At 37.3% G+C, this 15,755-nt stretch overlaps 1 protein-coding gene across 39 annotated transcripts in view; it reads right to left on the bottom strand.

Annotated features, from left to right (window-relative positions):
• Positions 1 to 15,755, bottom strand: part of SIPA1L1 (signal induced proliferation associated 1 like 1) — a 409,230-nt gene that overhangs the window by 65,366 nt on the left and 328,109 nt on the right. For all 39 annotated transcript variants that reach the window (XM_077937707.1, XM_077937717.1, XM_077937723.1 and 36 more), the window contains 2 exon segments: positions 11,641 to 11,744; positions 8,607 to 8,764 (listed from right to left, as the gene is read on the bottom strand). In XM_077937707.1, the coding sequence (XP_077793833.1) occupies positions 8,607 to 8,764; positions 11,641 to 11,744 (262 nt within the window).

Below are 15,755 nucleotides of genomic sequence, written 5' to 3'. Positions count from 1 at the left end.
AAAGACTACCTAGTTCACTTCATGACAAAGAACAGTGACAACCAACACTCCATTTTCTAACTGGAGGAGAGAATTCAGAGACTTCCATATGGCTTAATTATACCAATATGTATTAGGAAGGCAATTTTTCTTGTCTATTGTGAACTGCCTGACTTGAACGCTGACAGCTGTATAATTTTAATTTGATCGTGTTATTTTCTCTTAAAGTCAAGCAAAATATGCTGAAATTCAGGTTTGCTAGATTTTTCTAAGTGGAATCCTGTAAGAATCTAGAAATATTTAATATCTTTCATTTTAAAATTGGCAATTTCTCATCTGCTAATTTCACTCAAATTGCTATTCTTTCTCAGAAAATACCTGTGATTTTATTTTAAATAAGGAGAGCAAAATGCTTAGCAGGGGGTGTGATTTTAAGCCCCCTCCATCTACTTGCCCCTTAAACTAACTGGCTTTCTGCAGATCCATTTATTAATTGATAGAACTTTAGACAAACATACAGTGAAAACCTACCAATAATTAGAAACAGCTATAATGAACTGTGAGGAAAAGAACTGAATCCTTAACATATAATTTTCAGTGATTTACTGTGGTAGGGAGGTAAATGATACAGGCAGTGAAATCAGTTTCGCATAGTCAGAAATAGAAACCTTACAGAAGATGAGGAAGATGATACTCTGGAGTGCTCTTTTCAAGTAAGTGATTTTGTTTTGGATAAATCAAACTGGCAATATTTCTACACGGTTAAAAGCTCATTAATTTAGATGCCACAAATTCTGAACTCTTGATAATAAGGCCTGGTTTAAGCTAAACAGAATATTTTACCTCTGTAAGAAAAAAACCTTTCTAGAATCTCAGTTTGCTGTATGTAGTTACTTAAGATATATTAATTATAAATGGTTCTTGGTATTTTTAAAGGTAGATTCCAAAGGGCCTTTGCTTGGCTGTACTTATGTTAGCCTAGCTGGCAATTCTGCATCTTCTTGGAAATAATACATGCTTTAAAATCATAGCCACGCTTTATTTACCCAGCATTGTTGAGGACTGGAATGTTCTACTCAAAAGGGTTATCTAGATGACAGACAGACAGAGCTAGAGGCTAAAACAGTGATGGAAAGTTATCACAGGAAGGGAACTTAGAGAACTCAATGTTCCTCAAATTCTTTCAATAAAATCTTGGGTTTCATTTGAAAATTCACCTTGATTTTACATTCTACTGAAAAACATTTGTGTTCATTTTCATATAAAAATATCTTCTCACTCCAAAATCTTTGGGTACATTGAGCAACCAGGAAGGTGTCTTGTTTGTATTCTGTGGTTTGACATCTTCCTGAACCTCCGGTTGAGCAGCTGGTACAAATTCTTCACTTCTCCAGGAAACAGATACAGAGAAGTAAAAGGATTTGCCAGATTTGTTAGAGAGAGCCAGGATTGGAATGTAAGCTTCTGGACAGCCAAGAGAGTGCTCCACGACAAGCCCACACTTACTCCCTCTGAGGAAGTGCTTTGAAACCTTCTACTCCTGAGGTGCCTGCTAAAAGGGACCATCCACATGAGTTACATGGCCAAAGAGATGATGAGGCTATTTCTAGTTGATATAGGCCATGTAACACTGGTTGGCATCAAAGAGCTTGGATGAAGTAACAAGTCTTGACACCCAAAGCCAACTTCAAGCTGACACATGAAAATGTTCCGAAGACTACTACTACTTCTTTTTTTTTTTTTTTGAGATGGAGTCTCATTCTGTTATCCAGGCTGGAGTGCAGTGGCGCGATCTTGGCTCACTGAAACTTCTGCCTCCCGGGTTCAACCAATTCTCCTGCCTCAGCTTCCCCAGTAGCTGGGACTACAGGCACCCGCCACATCACCTGGCTAATTTTTTGTATTTTTAATAGAGACAGGGTTTCACTGTGTTAGCCAGGATGGTCTCAATCTCCTGACCTCGTGATCTGCCTGCCTCAGCCTCCCAAAGTGCTAGGATTACAGGCGTGAGCCACCACACCCGGCCTGTTTCAAAGATGTCTGAACAGAAGTTTAGTGGATAAAAATTGAGAAATATAAGATATTTGAACTCTGAAAGCACAATGGAAAAACAGCAATAATCAACAATCCCCAGCCCAAAATTTAAAAGGAAAGTGACACAGAAAACATCAAATGAGAGAGGGAAGTTTCCTCTTCTTGGAGCCTGGATCAGATTACTGGCCAGGGCAGCTTCCAAGAAAGCAGATCTGGGCAAAGGACAGGAAAGATCAAATATATGCCAATCATTCTCTTGATTTCTAACAGTATTGATCCACCAGTCACTGAGTACCTACTATGCGCTAGTCACTTTGCTTAAGCTGAGGATCAAGGCTGAGGATGTCCTGGGCTCAGCCCTCCAGAAACTCAAAGTCTGGTGGGAGCCACAGCCAGTGATTTGAGTCTAGTACAGGGTGCTATGGGTAGCACTTAGGAAAGGCATTTTAGTCCTGGGAGGTCCAGGGAGCCTTCTCAGAAAAAAGAAAAGCAGGAATTCATCAGATGAAGCAGGGAAAGGGGAGTGTGTGAGAGGAGCAGCATGTACAGAGCAGAGGGGCAGAGCACGCTGTTCTGGGGAGTGGTCAGTAGCTCCAAAGGAGTGAGGTAGGCATGGGGTGCAGACTGGTAGATGAGACTGAGAGACAGGAGGCCAGACCTGACGCCCCCATGCAGTAAGCTATGCCTGCAAGTCTGAACTTTTCTCTAAATGCTTTTAAGCACAATGAATGACATAATCAGATTATTGTTTTAGAAAGGTCAGCTGCAGTGGACAATAGGGATGCTGATTAATTGAGGCTTGAAATAGACCTCCTTAAAGAAATTTCTATCACTTGACCTACTGAGGTTTTTCTTCTTCTCAGCTGAAGCTTGCAAATCCATGTTTTTTTTTAAAGAGAGGAAAGAGGATGAACACAGACATTTAATGGGCATGCATCACACTTCCTCTCTGCCTATGCTAGACATTTTACTTATAGGATTTTAAGTGGAGGTCAAGCAACTTCCCAATGCACTGTTTAACAATTTGGTCTAATTCCAAGTGCTTTTTGTACTATATCACACTTATTCCTTTCAACAGTTATTACATTTCAATTACCGGGTATGGAAACCTCTCTGAGAGGAGTAACACATATTTCTAACTTCCTAAACATACCTCTGACCACAATTTAACATTTGCTTTGAAGAATCAGGGTCACTGTTATGACTACTTATTACTATTCTAGTTTTAAAATGAATAACAACTATTTTATTTCATCAACTAGAGTGTCAATGTTCCAATTTACAATTGTTTAGGATGTCCTAAGATTTTCTTTATAGTCTTTTTGTCTAAATTGGGATCCAAATAGGATCCACACATTGCAATTAATTTAGCTTTAAAAAATATTTTATTCTATAGATTCCCCTCCACTTTCTCACTATTTCTTGCAACTTACTTGTTGAAGAAATTGGGCTTTTTGTCTGCCGAGTTATTCAGGGTCTGAATTTTGTCAACTACAAACATGTTCCTCTGTCTTTTGTATTTCCTATAAATTGGCTTGTCTGGCAGCTTGATCAGATTCAGATTTAATTTTTTTTAGGGGGTGGCAAAAATAATGCATAGGTGAGGTTGTATTCTTCCATTATGAGGCACATATTTGTCTCTTTTTATGGTATTTGCATCCTTTGATGATCGATGCTTAAATCCATTAAGTCATTAGTTGTTGAAAAATGGTATTATTTTATACTGTGTTTCCACAGTGAAGCCCTCAGGAGTAACTGAAGCACACAATAGTTGCCCCTTATCTATGGTTTCACTTTTTGTGGTTTCAGTTAGCCATGGTATAGTATAACAAAGTATTTTGAGAGAGAGACCACATTCATATAACTATTATTAAAGTATATTGTTATAACTGCTATATTTTATTAATTACTGTTAATATATTACTGTGCCTAATTTATAAAGTAAACATTATCATATAGGAAAAAACATAGTAAATATAGGGTTAGGCACTATCCGTGGTTTCGGGCATCCTCTGGGGTTCTTGGAATATATCCCCGACAGATAAGTAGGAACTAATATATTTGGTTGTTTGCCTCAAAATCAAACGACCCCAGATTGCTATGCTTATTGAATTCGTATCTTTAATGTGAACAGTTTCTCAGCATCTCCTCTATCAATAAACAAATATTTGTTTCCAGTATATACTTGCTATTAACAGCTCCTTCATCTTTTTTATTTTGTTGCTTCTAATCTTCTCTATCAACTGGGATCAGACAATTAAGGTCACTGCAACAATACAAATAAAACAGTAGAGACTGGAGGGCTCTCTTATCAGTTATGGGATAAGCTTTAGTAAGCAGACTTAGTGACTGATTTCTGAGTTCTTGGCTACATGATGACTCACATTAACTGGCCTCTAGAATTAGTCTGAATTAGTCAGTTACTCCTATATAAGTTTTCTAGTCCCATGGAAGTATAATACCACATTATTTTGAGATCTCATCTCTAGATCCACTATAGGGATTTTTCTCTCTTTGTTCTCCTGTTATATCCCAGGGTCTAGAGTAGTGTCTAGCACATATATGCTAAAGGCTGGATAAAGAACTAATGAAAAATAAATGGATAATGACAGTCTCCAAATTTATTTTTCTGTGTACAAATTACCTGGCATAGTAACACTGGATAATTTTTCCTAGAATTCTACTTACGTAGTGTTGAATTGATGGCCTAGCATTCTGGGGGCCTCCACTGCCTGGTCATCCTTCCTGCATTAGTAGCCTTTTTATCGTACTTTCCATCCTCCTTCCCATCACTAGGCTTCTGTCCTTTCCACTGACCACTCCTAGAATGGTTTCTCTTTTTCCCGCTGAATTCCATCCAGTTATGCTTTAACACACACATCAAATCCCATCTTCTCATAAATACCCATATAACTTCAGCCTGTAATGACCCCACACCTCTCTGCACTATTACTGCAGAACACTCTTTCAAGGAAACTTTCCCCTTTCCGCAGTTCAGATACCAGGTAGGCGTAAGTAAATAAATATGTGTGTTCATGGTGGAGAAAGTTGGGACCAAGAGGTTTTAAATGCTAAAAAGCACTTGGGGTACAAAAAATAGTTAGAAAGAATGAACATGACCTAGTATTTGCTAGCACAACAGGGTGACTATAGTTAAAAATAATTTAATCGCACATTTAAAAATAACTAAAAGAGTATAACTGGATTGCTTGTAACACAAAGGATAAATGCTTAGGGTGATGGACACCCCATTTACCCTGGTGTGATTATTATGCATTCCACGCCCATATAAAAATATCTCATGTAACCCAAAAATATATACACCTACTATGTACCCACAAAAATAAAAAAATGTTTTAAAAGCATTTGAGTTACTCTAGCTATATCACTTAAGGATAAATTTTTTTTTTTTTTTTTTTGAGACGGAGTCTCGCTCTGTCACCCAGGCTGGAGTGCAGTGGCGTGATCTCGGCTCACTGCAAGCTCCGCCTCCCGGGTTCACACCATTCTCCTGCCTCAGCCTCCCAAGTAGCTGGGACTACAGGTGCCCGCCGCCACGCCCGGCTAATTTTTTGCATTTTTAGTAGAGATGGGGTTTCACTGTGTTAGCTAGGATGGTCTCGATCTCCTGACCTCATGATCCGCCTGCCTTAGCCTCCCAAAGTGCTGGGATTACAGGCGTGAGCCACCGCGCCTGGCCACTTAGGGATAAAATTAAATTAGATTTAAAGTATAAATCAACCCATGTATAAGTTTTTCCACCAAACCACCCTAATAAAACAGGCCTATAAATTCATATCCCCAGCAGTTTGGGGAGTGGCTGGAGTTTGAGAAAAACTCACGGGTGTAAAAATTCTTTGAAGACTCATGTTTTAACTGAAAATTGATATTTCCCATTGTACCTCATAATAACATTTATTTTCATGAGAAAATAAGCTTGTCCTTATCCCCTCCCCCAACATTAAAGGCTAGAAGAAAGGTGCCCTGTTTATTCTGTGCCTTCAAACACTTCCTGACATCACCCATCACATACCTGAGGAAGTGTGCCTGCCGGTCTTTTGACAAGGATGGCAAAAAATTATTGATCTTTAAAGTTTACAACACGCAAAGGTCACTACTCTATAATCTCTTGTGATTTCTTTCAGTGATGTTACAAACTGATATGTTTTCTTGGATTGATAAACAGGCCAAAATTCTCTTCAAAGCTGTGTGCTGGGCCTTCAAACAAGCCTGGTAACTAGGAAATTCCAGACCTGCCCACATGTCTTAAGCAGGGATGTTCAGTACCCCACTCCCTGCAAAGACTCCTCGCGTTACACGATGGGGTTCAAAAGATGGGCTCTCCAGGCAACAGATTAAAAATAAGAGAGAGAAAGCAAAAATCATAATTTTCAGGGGAGGGATGATAAAAATAAAAAAACAGAGCACTGAAGAAGGCGAACACACCTCCCTCAGCAGTCTGTTTAGACTCGTGCGGTTCATTATGGTGGCCACTGGCCAGCTGTGGCTATTGAGCACTTGAAATGTGGCTAGTGGGACCAAGGAATATCAAATTACATTACATTTTAATTAATATATGATTTAAAAACTGATACTTAATTCTGTTATTTTAAAGATTTTAAAAAGTACATTTGGAAGAATCTGGGTATATTAAATCTACCTTTTCAATTGTAAATTTTATGAAATCTAAATAATACATCAAGTATCACCAATGAAAATTTAGCATCCTAATTGAGATACGCGGTAAGTCTAAAATGTACTTCAGGTTACAACGACTTAGTCCAAAAAACATGTGAGATGTCACAATAATTGTTAAATGCTGAAATCACATGTTAATTAATGTTGAAATAATATTTAGATATATTGAGTAAATAAAATGTATAAATGGGTCAAAAACAGTGTCAACATTAATTTCATCTATATCTTGGCACTTTTTAAAAAATCTGGCTATTAGAAAATGTAAAATTAATATGTACCTTGCATTATAGTCCCATTGGACGGTACTGATTTAGACAAAGGCTTGAAAAGAAGAAACTCTCTTTAAAAGAAACTGCATAGCTTTCCACTCCCCAAACTTTGGAGTGCCCATTCAAAATGGGCTTAACTTTCTACCTGTCAAGTGGTATGAAATCCTTTGCATGAATCGAGTGTACAGCATGTTTTAATTGAGTATTTTCTAAATGCAAATAGTTATCCATCCCAATTATAGTCAATTGTTCTGTGCTTTCATTCTACAACTAACCAGAGCAGCTTTCAGACACTATTTCCTTGATAAGAGGTTTCAGATCTAGGTCTTCATGGTTGGGGTTTCTGCCCCAATCCTAGGAAACTACAGACTTCCCTGGTCTTGGGTGTTCTCCTAGGCTCAGCACCTGAGAAGTTCTGGAACAGCCTCTGTGTTGGGAGCTCGGAGTGGAAAACCCAGCTTTCCCAGCATGTGAGAGAGGTGGCATAGCAGCATGGTTAAGAGACTGGGCTCTAGAATCAAACTGACTGCATTCCTGTCTAATTCTGCTCAACACTAGCCAGCTAACCCAAGGCAAGTGACCTGGCTTAAATTTCATCATCTGAAAATGGAGATAAAAGCAGTACCTACCTGATGGGTTTTAAAGATTAAATGGGACATGCACGTAAGATGTCTAGAATAGTGTGGGGCTTGTAAGAAGAGCTCAACCAATGCAGTTATTAGGATACGTGCAAGGATGGTGACAGCCAGCAGGAGACCAACACAACCTCTACTTGTTTTTTTTCTCTAAGCTACACTTACTCTACTCCTAGAATTAATTTGCCTTACCCCTAAAGATAGACAATTGTGGATCTCACCAACTGTCAATCTGCACTGGTCACTTTCTGTGCAGACAACATTTTAGGGATGGAAAGATATGCTAAATGTCCATATTTTGAAAGGAACTGATGCACATTAAAAACATCTTACAAATGCCAGAACGTTACCCTTACACATTCTGGCACTACACCCATATCAAGCTAGCATCACAGGTCCCTATCCCCTTCAACTCCTAACTCTCCAGTATTCTTACAAAGAAAGGTCTCCACAGATAGAGGCCTGAATTCTGATACTCATGTGACTGCGTCAACAAGTGACACTGAAACAATTTCAATAATGCTGAATAAAGTATAGAAGCGCTTCTAAGCTTGTAGTCAGAGTGCTAATGTGAATCAAGTAAGTCAGAGGCAAGGATTTAGGCTTCTTTAATAACAGTGCTTTTCAAAAAATTAACTTCTCTTCCCTATTTATTACAATCCTTCTTCTCTGCTCTTGCCATGCCAAAAGAAATATATAATTAGCAATATGAGTAATTAGTTAGTTGGTGACCAGATGGTATGGATGAAGGACATCACCTAAGGAGGAGGTGCAAATGGAAACGGCAGGTGTCTAACCAACATGCTTGGGTAATGTCAATGCCACCGAATTACATCATCATGTGAATTCAGCCATCCGCATGCACAGTTTTAAGACAAAAAGAAATAGTAATAGACTTTCCATTGCCACCTCAGAATGCAGAGCTGAATGGGGCCTCTGTGTGATAACCAGCCAACATCCATAGCGCCCCTGCTGTGACACCCATACACACCTATAACAGACACTGTCAGAGCAGGGATTGTGCACCCTAACGATGACGAAAACATGCTGGAAGTGGGATCGGATATTTTTTGGGCTGAATGGCTGTGCTCCAGGCTCTTGGAAAACAATTGTTACAATATCATTTCCAATGTGCCGCTTCCTCAGGAGCTACAAGAAAAAATAAGCAACCAACATAAATGACAATAGTTTGCTTTCCCCGCCGCCCCAATTCCCTTATATATTAAAACATTCATTACTAATCAGTACACGTTAAGGTAGGTAATCTACACAGGTACTGTCAATGTTTTAGCCTGCCTTATTCCCTCTAAGGAAGAACATGGAAACGAATATTTTGAAATTTGCATAAAAGATACAGCCATTCAAATAGATCTACCCAATATCTGGCATATTATGCCAGGTCCCAACATCTCCAAATCCTCAGTTTCTATAACAACAGTTTTGTTCCATTTTCACATAAGAAAAACAAGTGCCATAGGGAAGATTTTTAGAGATGAGAATGGCTGAAATAATTACAATGTAATTTATGTTCTGGTTTAATTGACTTCATTGAAAGAAAATGTGGCTAAGGTGTTTTCTGATATATGTTTTGTGTCACAAGCTGGGCATGCAGAAAAGAATAATATTCCAGAATGTTGCAACAATTAAAAGCAGGTAAATTTCAGGTTTAAACAGCTTCTTTAATTGCAATGAAAGCTGCTTAGGGACACCCTCTGTTTCCCATTCAGTGGGTGCTGGATGGGTGGCTTTCAAACTCAGGCACCCCAGATCATCCCAGGTCAGTGTCTTTCAGCAGTTAATTCAATAGTGTAAAGAAAAACAGAATAAAATTTGTGTTTCTCATACTTATTATATGGAGGCTTTTAAAAAAGAAAAACAACTAAGTGTGACATTTACATAAACTACCTATTAGACATAAGCTTGTACTTATAAAACTTGTATTCAAAAAAATATTCTCTAGTGACATTAAGGCATACAAATTGCACACCAGTAAAATCAGTGATCTAGTATTGGCTGCCAACTGGGAGAAACAATAGCCTTTTAGATTAGGGTTGAGAATTGGCAGTTAGAATGTTCAGGAAATGTACTTTTAACCTTAGGAATTTGAAAGCATCCCAAATTGTCTTCTAATGAAGCGGTTTATTTCTGAGTTCATTTCTAAATATGATATACAATCAGATGTTATGAAAATAAAGGCTGGTGTGTATTGATTGCTCTACAGAACATATCAATAATTAAAGATTATTAATCTACTCAGGATCTTGGACATACCAAAAACAAATACTATTTATCTACATGTTATGCCATTCCTGCACAGATTATGTCATTTTCTGCAGTGTTATTCTTTCTTCAAAATATGGCTCGACATATAAAAATAAACGTCTTAATAAAGGACCCAAATAGAAACAAATCCATTTTTCCATCTTATGCTACATATAATGAAAAATAATATTTATATTAAAAATGCTTGCAAAAAAAATTTTTAAGATACATTTTCCCTGTTTTTTTTTTCTTTTCCCCAAGCATAAAGTAGTCTATATAGAAGAAAATAAATTTTTTGGCTAGAGAGTGAAAATTTCTTGATATGTTGCAGTACCAATTTCTTTCTCATTATGATTTAGGACTGTAACATTTTTGCCTTGATTAGACTCCAAAATTAAATAATTTAGAAAGCTGTCATTTAAATGCCAACTTTCTCTGCCTACCACTTCAACTCATTTAGTTACAAATAATCCAATCTTGTTACTAAATTTTTTACCCTTATAAATCTCATCTTTCTCTTCTAAGTGATCAGGCAGAATAAGTCTTTATGCTCTCTTTAATGATCATTTTGCTAATGTTCTTAAATTTTTCATCTACTGACTGGTCAGAATAATAAGTTTATTATGCCTTTCTTAGCACGGTGCTTTTCTTTCAAAGAGAGCTAAAATCTGGGATTTGCATAAAACAAATTATCAACAAAGTCCAGATCAGGGAGTTTATCTTAAAACAGGTTTACTTCACATTTATAGCTGATTCATTGCTTTGCTCCCCATTTTTTTATTACACTGGCAATCATGAAAGGCAAAACTTTGTTACCCAGATTTGTGATTTAATCAAACCTAAAGTGATAAAGTGTTAGATTAGATCAGTGTTTGGTTAACTTCTGTAAAAGAGGATGTGATTCATTCTGCAGCTGGCCTGTGCTCTGTTAGCACAACAACTGACAAAAACAAAAATCCATATCCATTTGAAGGTCAGAAGTAAAACTGAACTGCTCAAGTTTGTAATAGCTTTTAAAAAAGAGTGTGTTAGCTCTCTGGTTCTTTTACATTTCAATTTGCTATTATTTATTTTAAAATATTTTTAAAAATCAACTACTACACATTCCCTAAAACAATACTGCCAGTTTCCAGTTTGCTCTGTAACAGTCTGTCACCTCTTAGTTTCCACATTTTCCTACCTCACTTACACTTTAGTAATTGGGCATTGAGCTTTTAGAACATTTTAAGAGAAGCTCTGCGTACGATGTGCACATACGCAATTGTTATTTATGTTCCTTGCTATCTCCCAATGAACGTGGTAAGGAAGAATATATTTCTGTTGACATTTGACTTTTTTCCAAGTTAGTATTCTATATCTCCTTTGAAATCTATAATGAAACATCAGTACTTTCCTACTCTGTGCACTGGCCTCTTGAGATGAAACTTCACTCTCTCATGGATGCTCTTTGCAACCCTGCAGAGTCACGTAATTACCAATGATTTCAACTTGTTCTTCGGATTTCATGAAAACCTCAATCCCCATGGGTGAAAAGCAAATGATTAATTCACAAAGGCATCCAGCTGGCTGTTAACCTAAAATTTGGGTCTCTTCATTTGTTTTCAGCTCATTTGCTATTCCTTACTTCCACAAAGCACAAAGCTTCCCGCTGCTGTGACAGGTGCAACACTAAATTCTGGTTTAAGATTTTACAAACTTGCCACTTAGGCTTCTAGAGGAAATGAAACAAGGGTGAAAACACAGATAACAGGAGGATCTCTTACCTGTTGCTTGTTGTTGGGTGTGTATGGCAGCATGGTAGAAACATGGAACATAATTTCATAATCTTTGTATGTTGTGTACAGAGAATGGGTTCCAGTGGAGTCAGCTACAGTTAAAAAAAATATAATGATGAGATGACTATAACAGGAAAAATAATTTTTTAAGAGAAATATCTCAAAAAAAAAAAAAAGAAAAAAGAAAATGATTTAGGATGAAAAGATTCTAGACAAGACAGGTGTTCTTCCTATTTTTTTTCCTTTTGTACCCGATCCTCTTTGGCAGTTTAGTGAAGCCTATGGATCAGATCCCTTCTCAGAATAATATTTGTAAAAGTATAAAATAAAAAACGTAAGAGTTCAAAAGAAATTATACTGAAGCACACAGTATCAAATAATTTTAAATATGAATGCACAAGATTTATATAACAAGATGTAGCAGTTGGTCTAGTATCTACTATAATGCTGAAGACATGATGAACACACTCTTGAAATATCTGCAACAACAAATAATATAATATGAAAATATCTGTGCTTTCTATTGGCAATGAAATCACAGGTAAACGAATTACTGTGGTTTACTGCCTATGGCCATAATTAACAGAAATGCTAAATTTCAACTTGGGGTCAGTGAAAGTAAAGAAAAAATTATTTCCCATCCAAGTTCACAGACCCCTGAATTCTGTCCACACATCAAGTTAAGAAACATTTTTCTAATACTTCCAATTCAAGCAAGAGACTTGTTCTTAAAAAAAAAAAAAAAAAAGACAATAATTTAACAAGACCATTAACACTGAAGAACAAAGGTGATACAGCAATGTCTAACAGTTTTTTTTAAGACTTAAGCACATTGTATTCTCACTTTCCTTAAGAAAAAAAAACCTCTACTGCCTTAATCTTAACAAAGTTTCAGAATCAGTGTTCCCACAAATACTGGAAGCTGCAGAAAAAGTTATTAACCTCCCAACGTAAAGGGAATATGTGTTCAGACTGGACTTAGTGGTTGCAAAAGGAACAGAAGTACATTCACTGTAAGTAAACAACTCTCTATCAACCCATTTTGTTTTGTTTTGTTTTGTTTTGTTTTGTTTTAGACAGAGTCTCGCTCTGTTGCCCAGGCTGGAATGCAGTGGTGCGATCTTGGCTCACTGCAGCCTCCATCTCCTGGGTTCCAGTGATTCTCCTGCCTCAGCCTCCTGAGTAGCTGGGACTATAGGCGCATGCCACCATGCCTGGCTAATTTTTGTATTTTTAGTAGAGATGGGGTTTCACCATGTTGGCCAGGATGGTCTCGATCTCCTGACCTTGTGATCCACCCACCGTGGCCTCCCAAAATGCTGGGATTACAGGCGTGAGCCACCATGCCCAGCCTTGACCCTATTTTTTGAGGTCCAAAACACTTGACGGCATTTTAGAGAATGATGCTCTCAGACAAACTCTCTGACATATACCAAAAGGCAACAGTAGTTCTCAAAACTTAATATGCACAGCATCAGCTGCGGAGCTAAATTAAAAGGCAGATTCTCAGGGCTCACCCCCCAAAACACTCCTCAGTGGGTATGGGGCCTCACAGGGGAATCTATTCTTCACAGACACTCCCAGGTAGCTCTAATGCAGTAACTCCACTGCCGTCAGGTACTGCTCTAAGAATAGACTACAACTATGGCTTGCAGACAGCTTTCTAAAGACATTCCAGAGCTCTAAGTTTCAAGTTTGAGCTTGTTCTAGAATCTAATTTTGAAGCTGACATAAAACGTGAAGGCTTAAAAATAGTCAAAAATAGAACAAAGCAAAGACTACTTTTCAAAAATTGGAAAACTAGGTTAACAACATAAATATCCAAGAAAATATCTTCTAATTATTAATGACCATCACCACAAAAAAAACTGCGTATTACTACAACAAAGGATTCAACTGAACTATTTAAGGTCTGGAGCATCGATAACTTATCTATTGTCAAGAACCCTTTCTATAAATACGTATAGAATGAATTAGTACATTTTAAAACTTTAAAGTGAATGTGTCACCACTGACGTGTACTTATACATGCATTTCAAGTCAATTTTAAGCAAAATTAATGAACCAGAAAAAAAAGATTGTCATTGGTATTCATTTATTACATTGTGCTTTATATGCCTGTCTAGTTCTAAAAGGATTACTGCCAGAGTGGAAAACTGCTGGGGAAGAAAACACTGAAGATCATTTGTTTTTCTACTTCTAGCCCCTTCTCTCTGTCCTCTGCATGTCTCATTTCACACAGTGTATGCTATCTGACCAGCTTTTTTCTGAGGTCTTTTAGATTTATAGAGTTTTGCTGATAATTTTCAACAGTTTGGGAATAGTTTCAGAAGTTTCAGAGATGACACTAGGGCTAAAATAATGAAACTTTTCTTTCCAAGAAGAAAAGAATTCCAAAATCCTGAAATTACTATGCACATCATAGAGACACTAAACTTTACCAGAAAGAATGCAAAAAGAATGTTTGCTATAAAGAAATAATTAACAGAGTAAACAGACAACCTACAGAGTGGGAGAAAATATTTGCAAGCCATACACCCAACAAAAGACTAATATCCAGAATTTCTAAGAAACTTAAAACAAATCAACAAGAAAAAAAACAAATAACCCCATTAAAAAGTGGGTAAAGAGCATGAATAGACACTTCTCAAAAGAAGACATACACGCAGCCAATAAACATGAAAAAATGCTCAACATCACTAATCACTGGAGAAATGCACATTAAAACCACAATGAGATACCACCTGATATCAGACAGAATGGCTATCATTCAAAAGTCAAAAAATAACAGATGTTGGCAAGGATTTTGAGAAAAGAAAAAATATACATACACTGTTCGTGGGAATGTAAATTAATATAGCCACTATGGAAAACAGTGTGGAGATTTCTCAAAAACTAACAATAGAACTACCATTCGACCCGGCAGTCTCACTACTGGGTATCTACTCAAAGGGATTTTATCAAATGGCACCTGCACTAATTTGTTTACTGCAGCACTGTTCACAACAGCAAAGGCATGGAATCAACCTACGTGTCTATCAATGGTAGACTGGATAAAGGAAATCTGGTACAAACACATCATGGAATAGTACACAACCATAAAGAAGAACATCACCATCTCCCTGGTAACAACATAGATACAGCTGGAGGCCACTGTCCTAAGTGAATTAATGCAGAAACAGAAAGTCAAATACTGCATGTTTTCAATTACAAGCAGGAGCTAAACAATGGGTACACATGAACATAAAGATGAAAACAACAGACATTGGGGAGTCCAAAAGTGGGGAGGAAGGTTGAGAGGAGGGGTTGGAAAACCCTACTCCACCTCAAAATCTCCACCTACTGGGTACTATGCTCACTATTTGGGTAATAGATTCACTAGAAGCCCAAACCCCAGCATTGTACAGTATACCCCTGTAACGAACCTGCAAATGTCCTCCTGAATCTGTAGTTTTTTAAAAACAAGACTGTTTACTATATTACTAAGGAATAAAGCATACAATGTTCTTATTATAATATTTTTAGTGACCATGAAACCTTGAAACTATGGAAGTTTTAAGAGAATGACTATCAGGAAAATGAAAAAAAATGATGCTTTTTTATCTGGTTGAAGAGCGTATTGAGCAACTCTAAAGGGACAATGCGCTTGTAGAAGAAGGATGAAAGAATAATGCTACTTCATGTTTGTATAGAACTTTAAAACTTAATAAGTAAATTCAGGCATTATATAGGTCACCTTGACAATCACATGATCTGCCTCCAAATCTTTCTTTATGAAAAGTCTTACATCTCTTCTGAGATCCTGAACCTCAACTGCATTTGTAACACTGCTGAAAAATGGAGGAGACAGCAGCCACTAACATTGCAGCAAATTAATGAAGGCAGGGCTTTGAAGGAAAGCTTTTACAGAGGGCTTCTAAGTCTCCTGTTTACTGACTTGACAAACAAACCTCAGTCAGGAAATAATTTCCCTAAATAACCCACATACACAGCTAAAAATGAGGATGGTCTCCAGCTTTCAAGTAACAAACTGCTTGGTGGGAAGTTTATTGTATTTATTATAGTGTGAGGGAATGGCAGTTATCTAGGTTATACCATCCGAA

The sequence above is a fragment of the Macaca mulatta genome, chromosome 7 (assembly GCF_049350105.2).
Source record: "Macaca mulatta isolate MMU2019108-1 chromosome 7, T2T-MMU8v2.0, whole genome shotgun sequence".
Classification (NCBI taxonomy): Eukaryota; Metazoa; Chordata; class Mammalia; order Primates; family Cercopithecidae; genus Macaca; species Macaca mulatta.
This window is presented reverse-complemented; position numbering and strand designations above follow the sequence as displayed.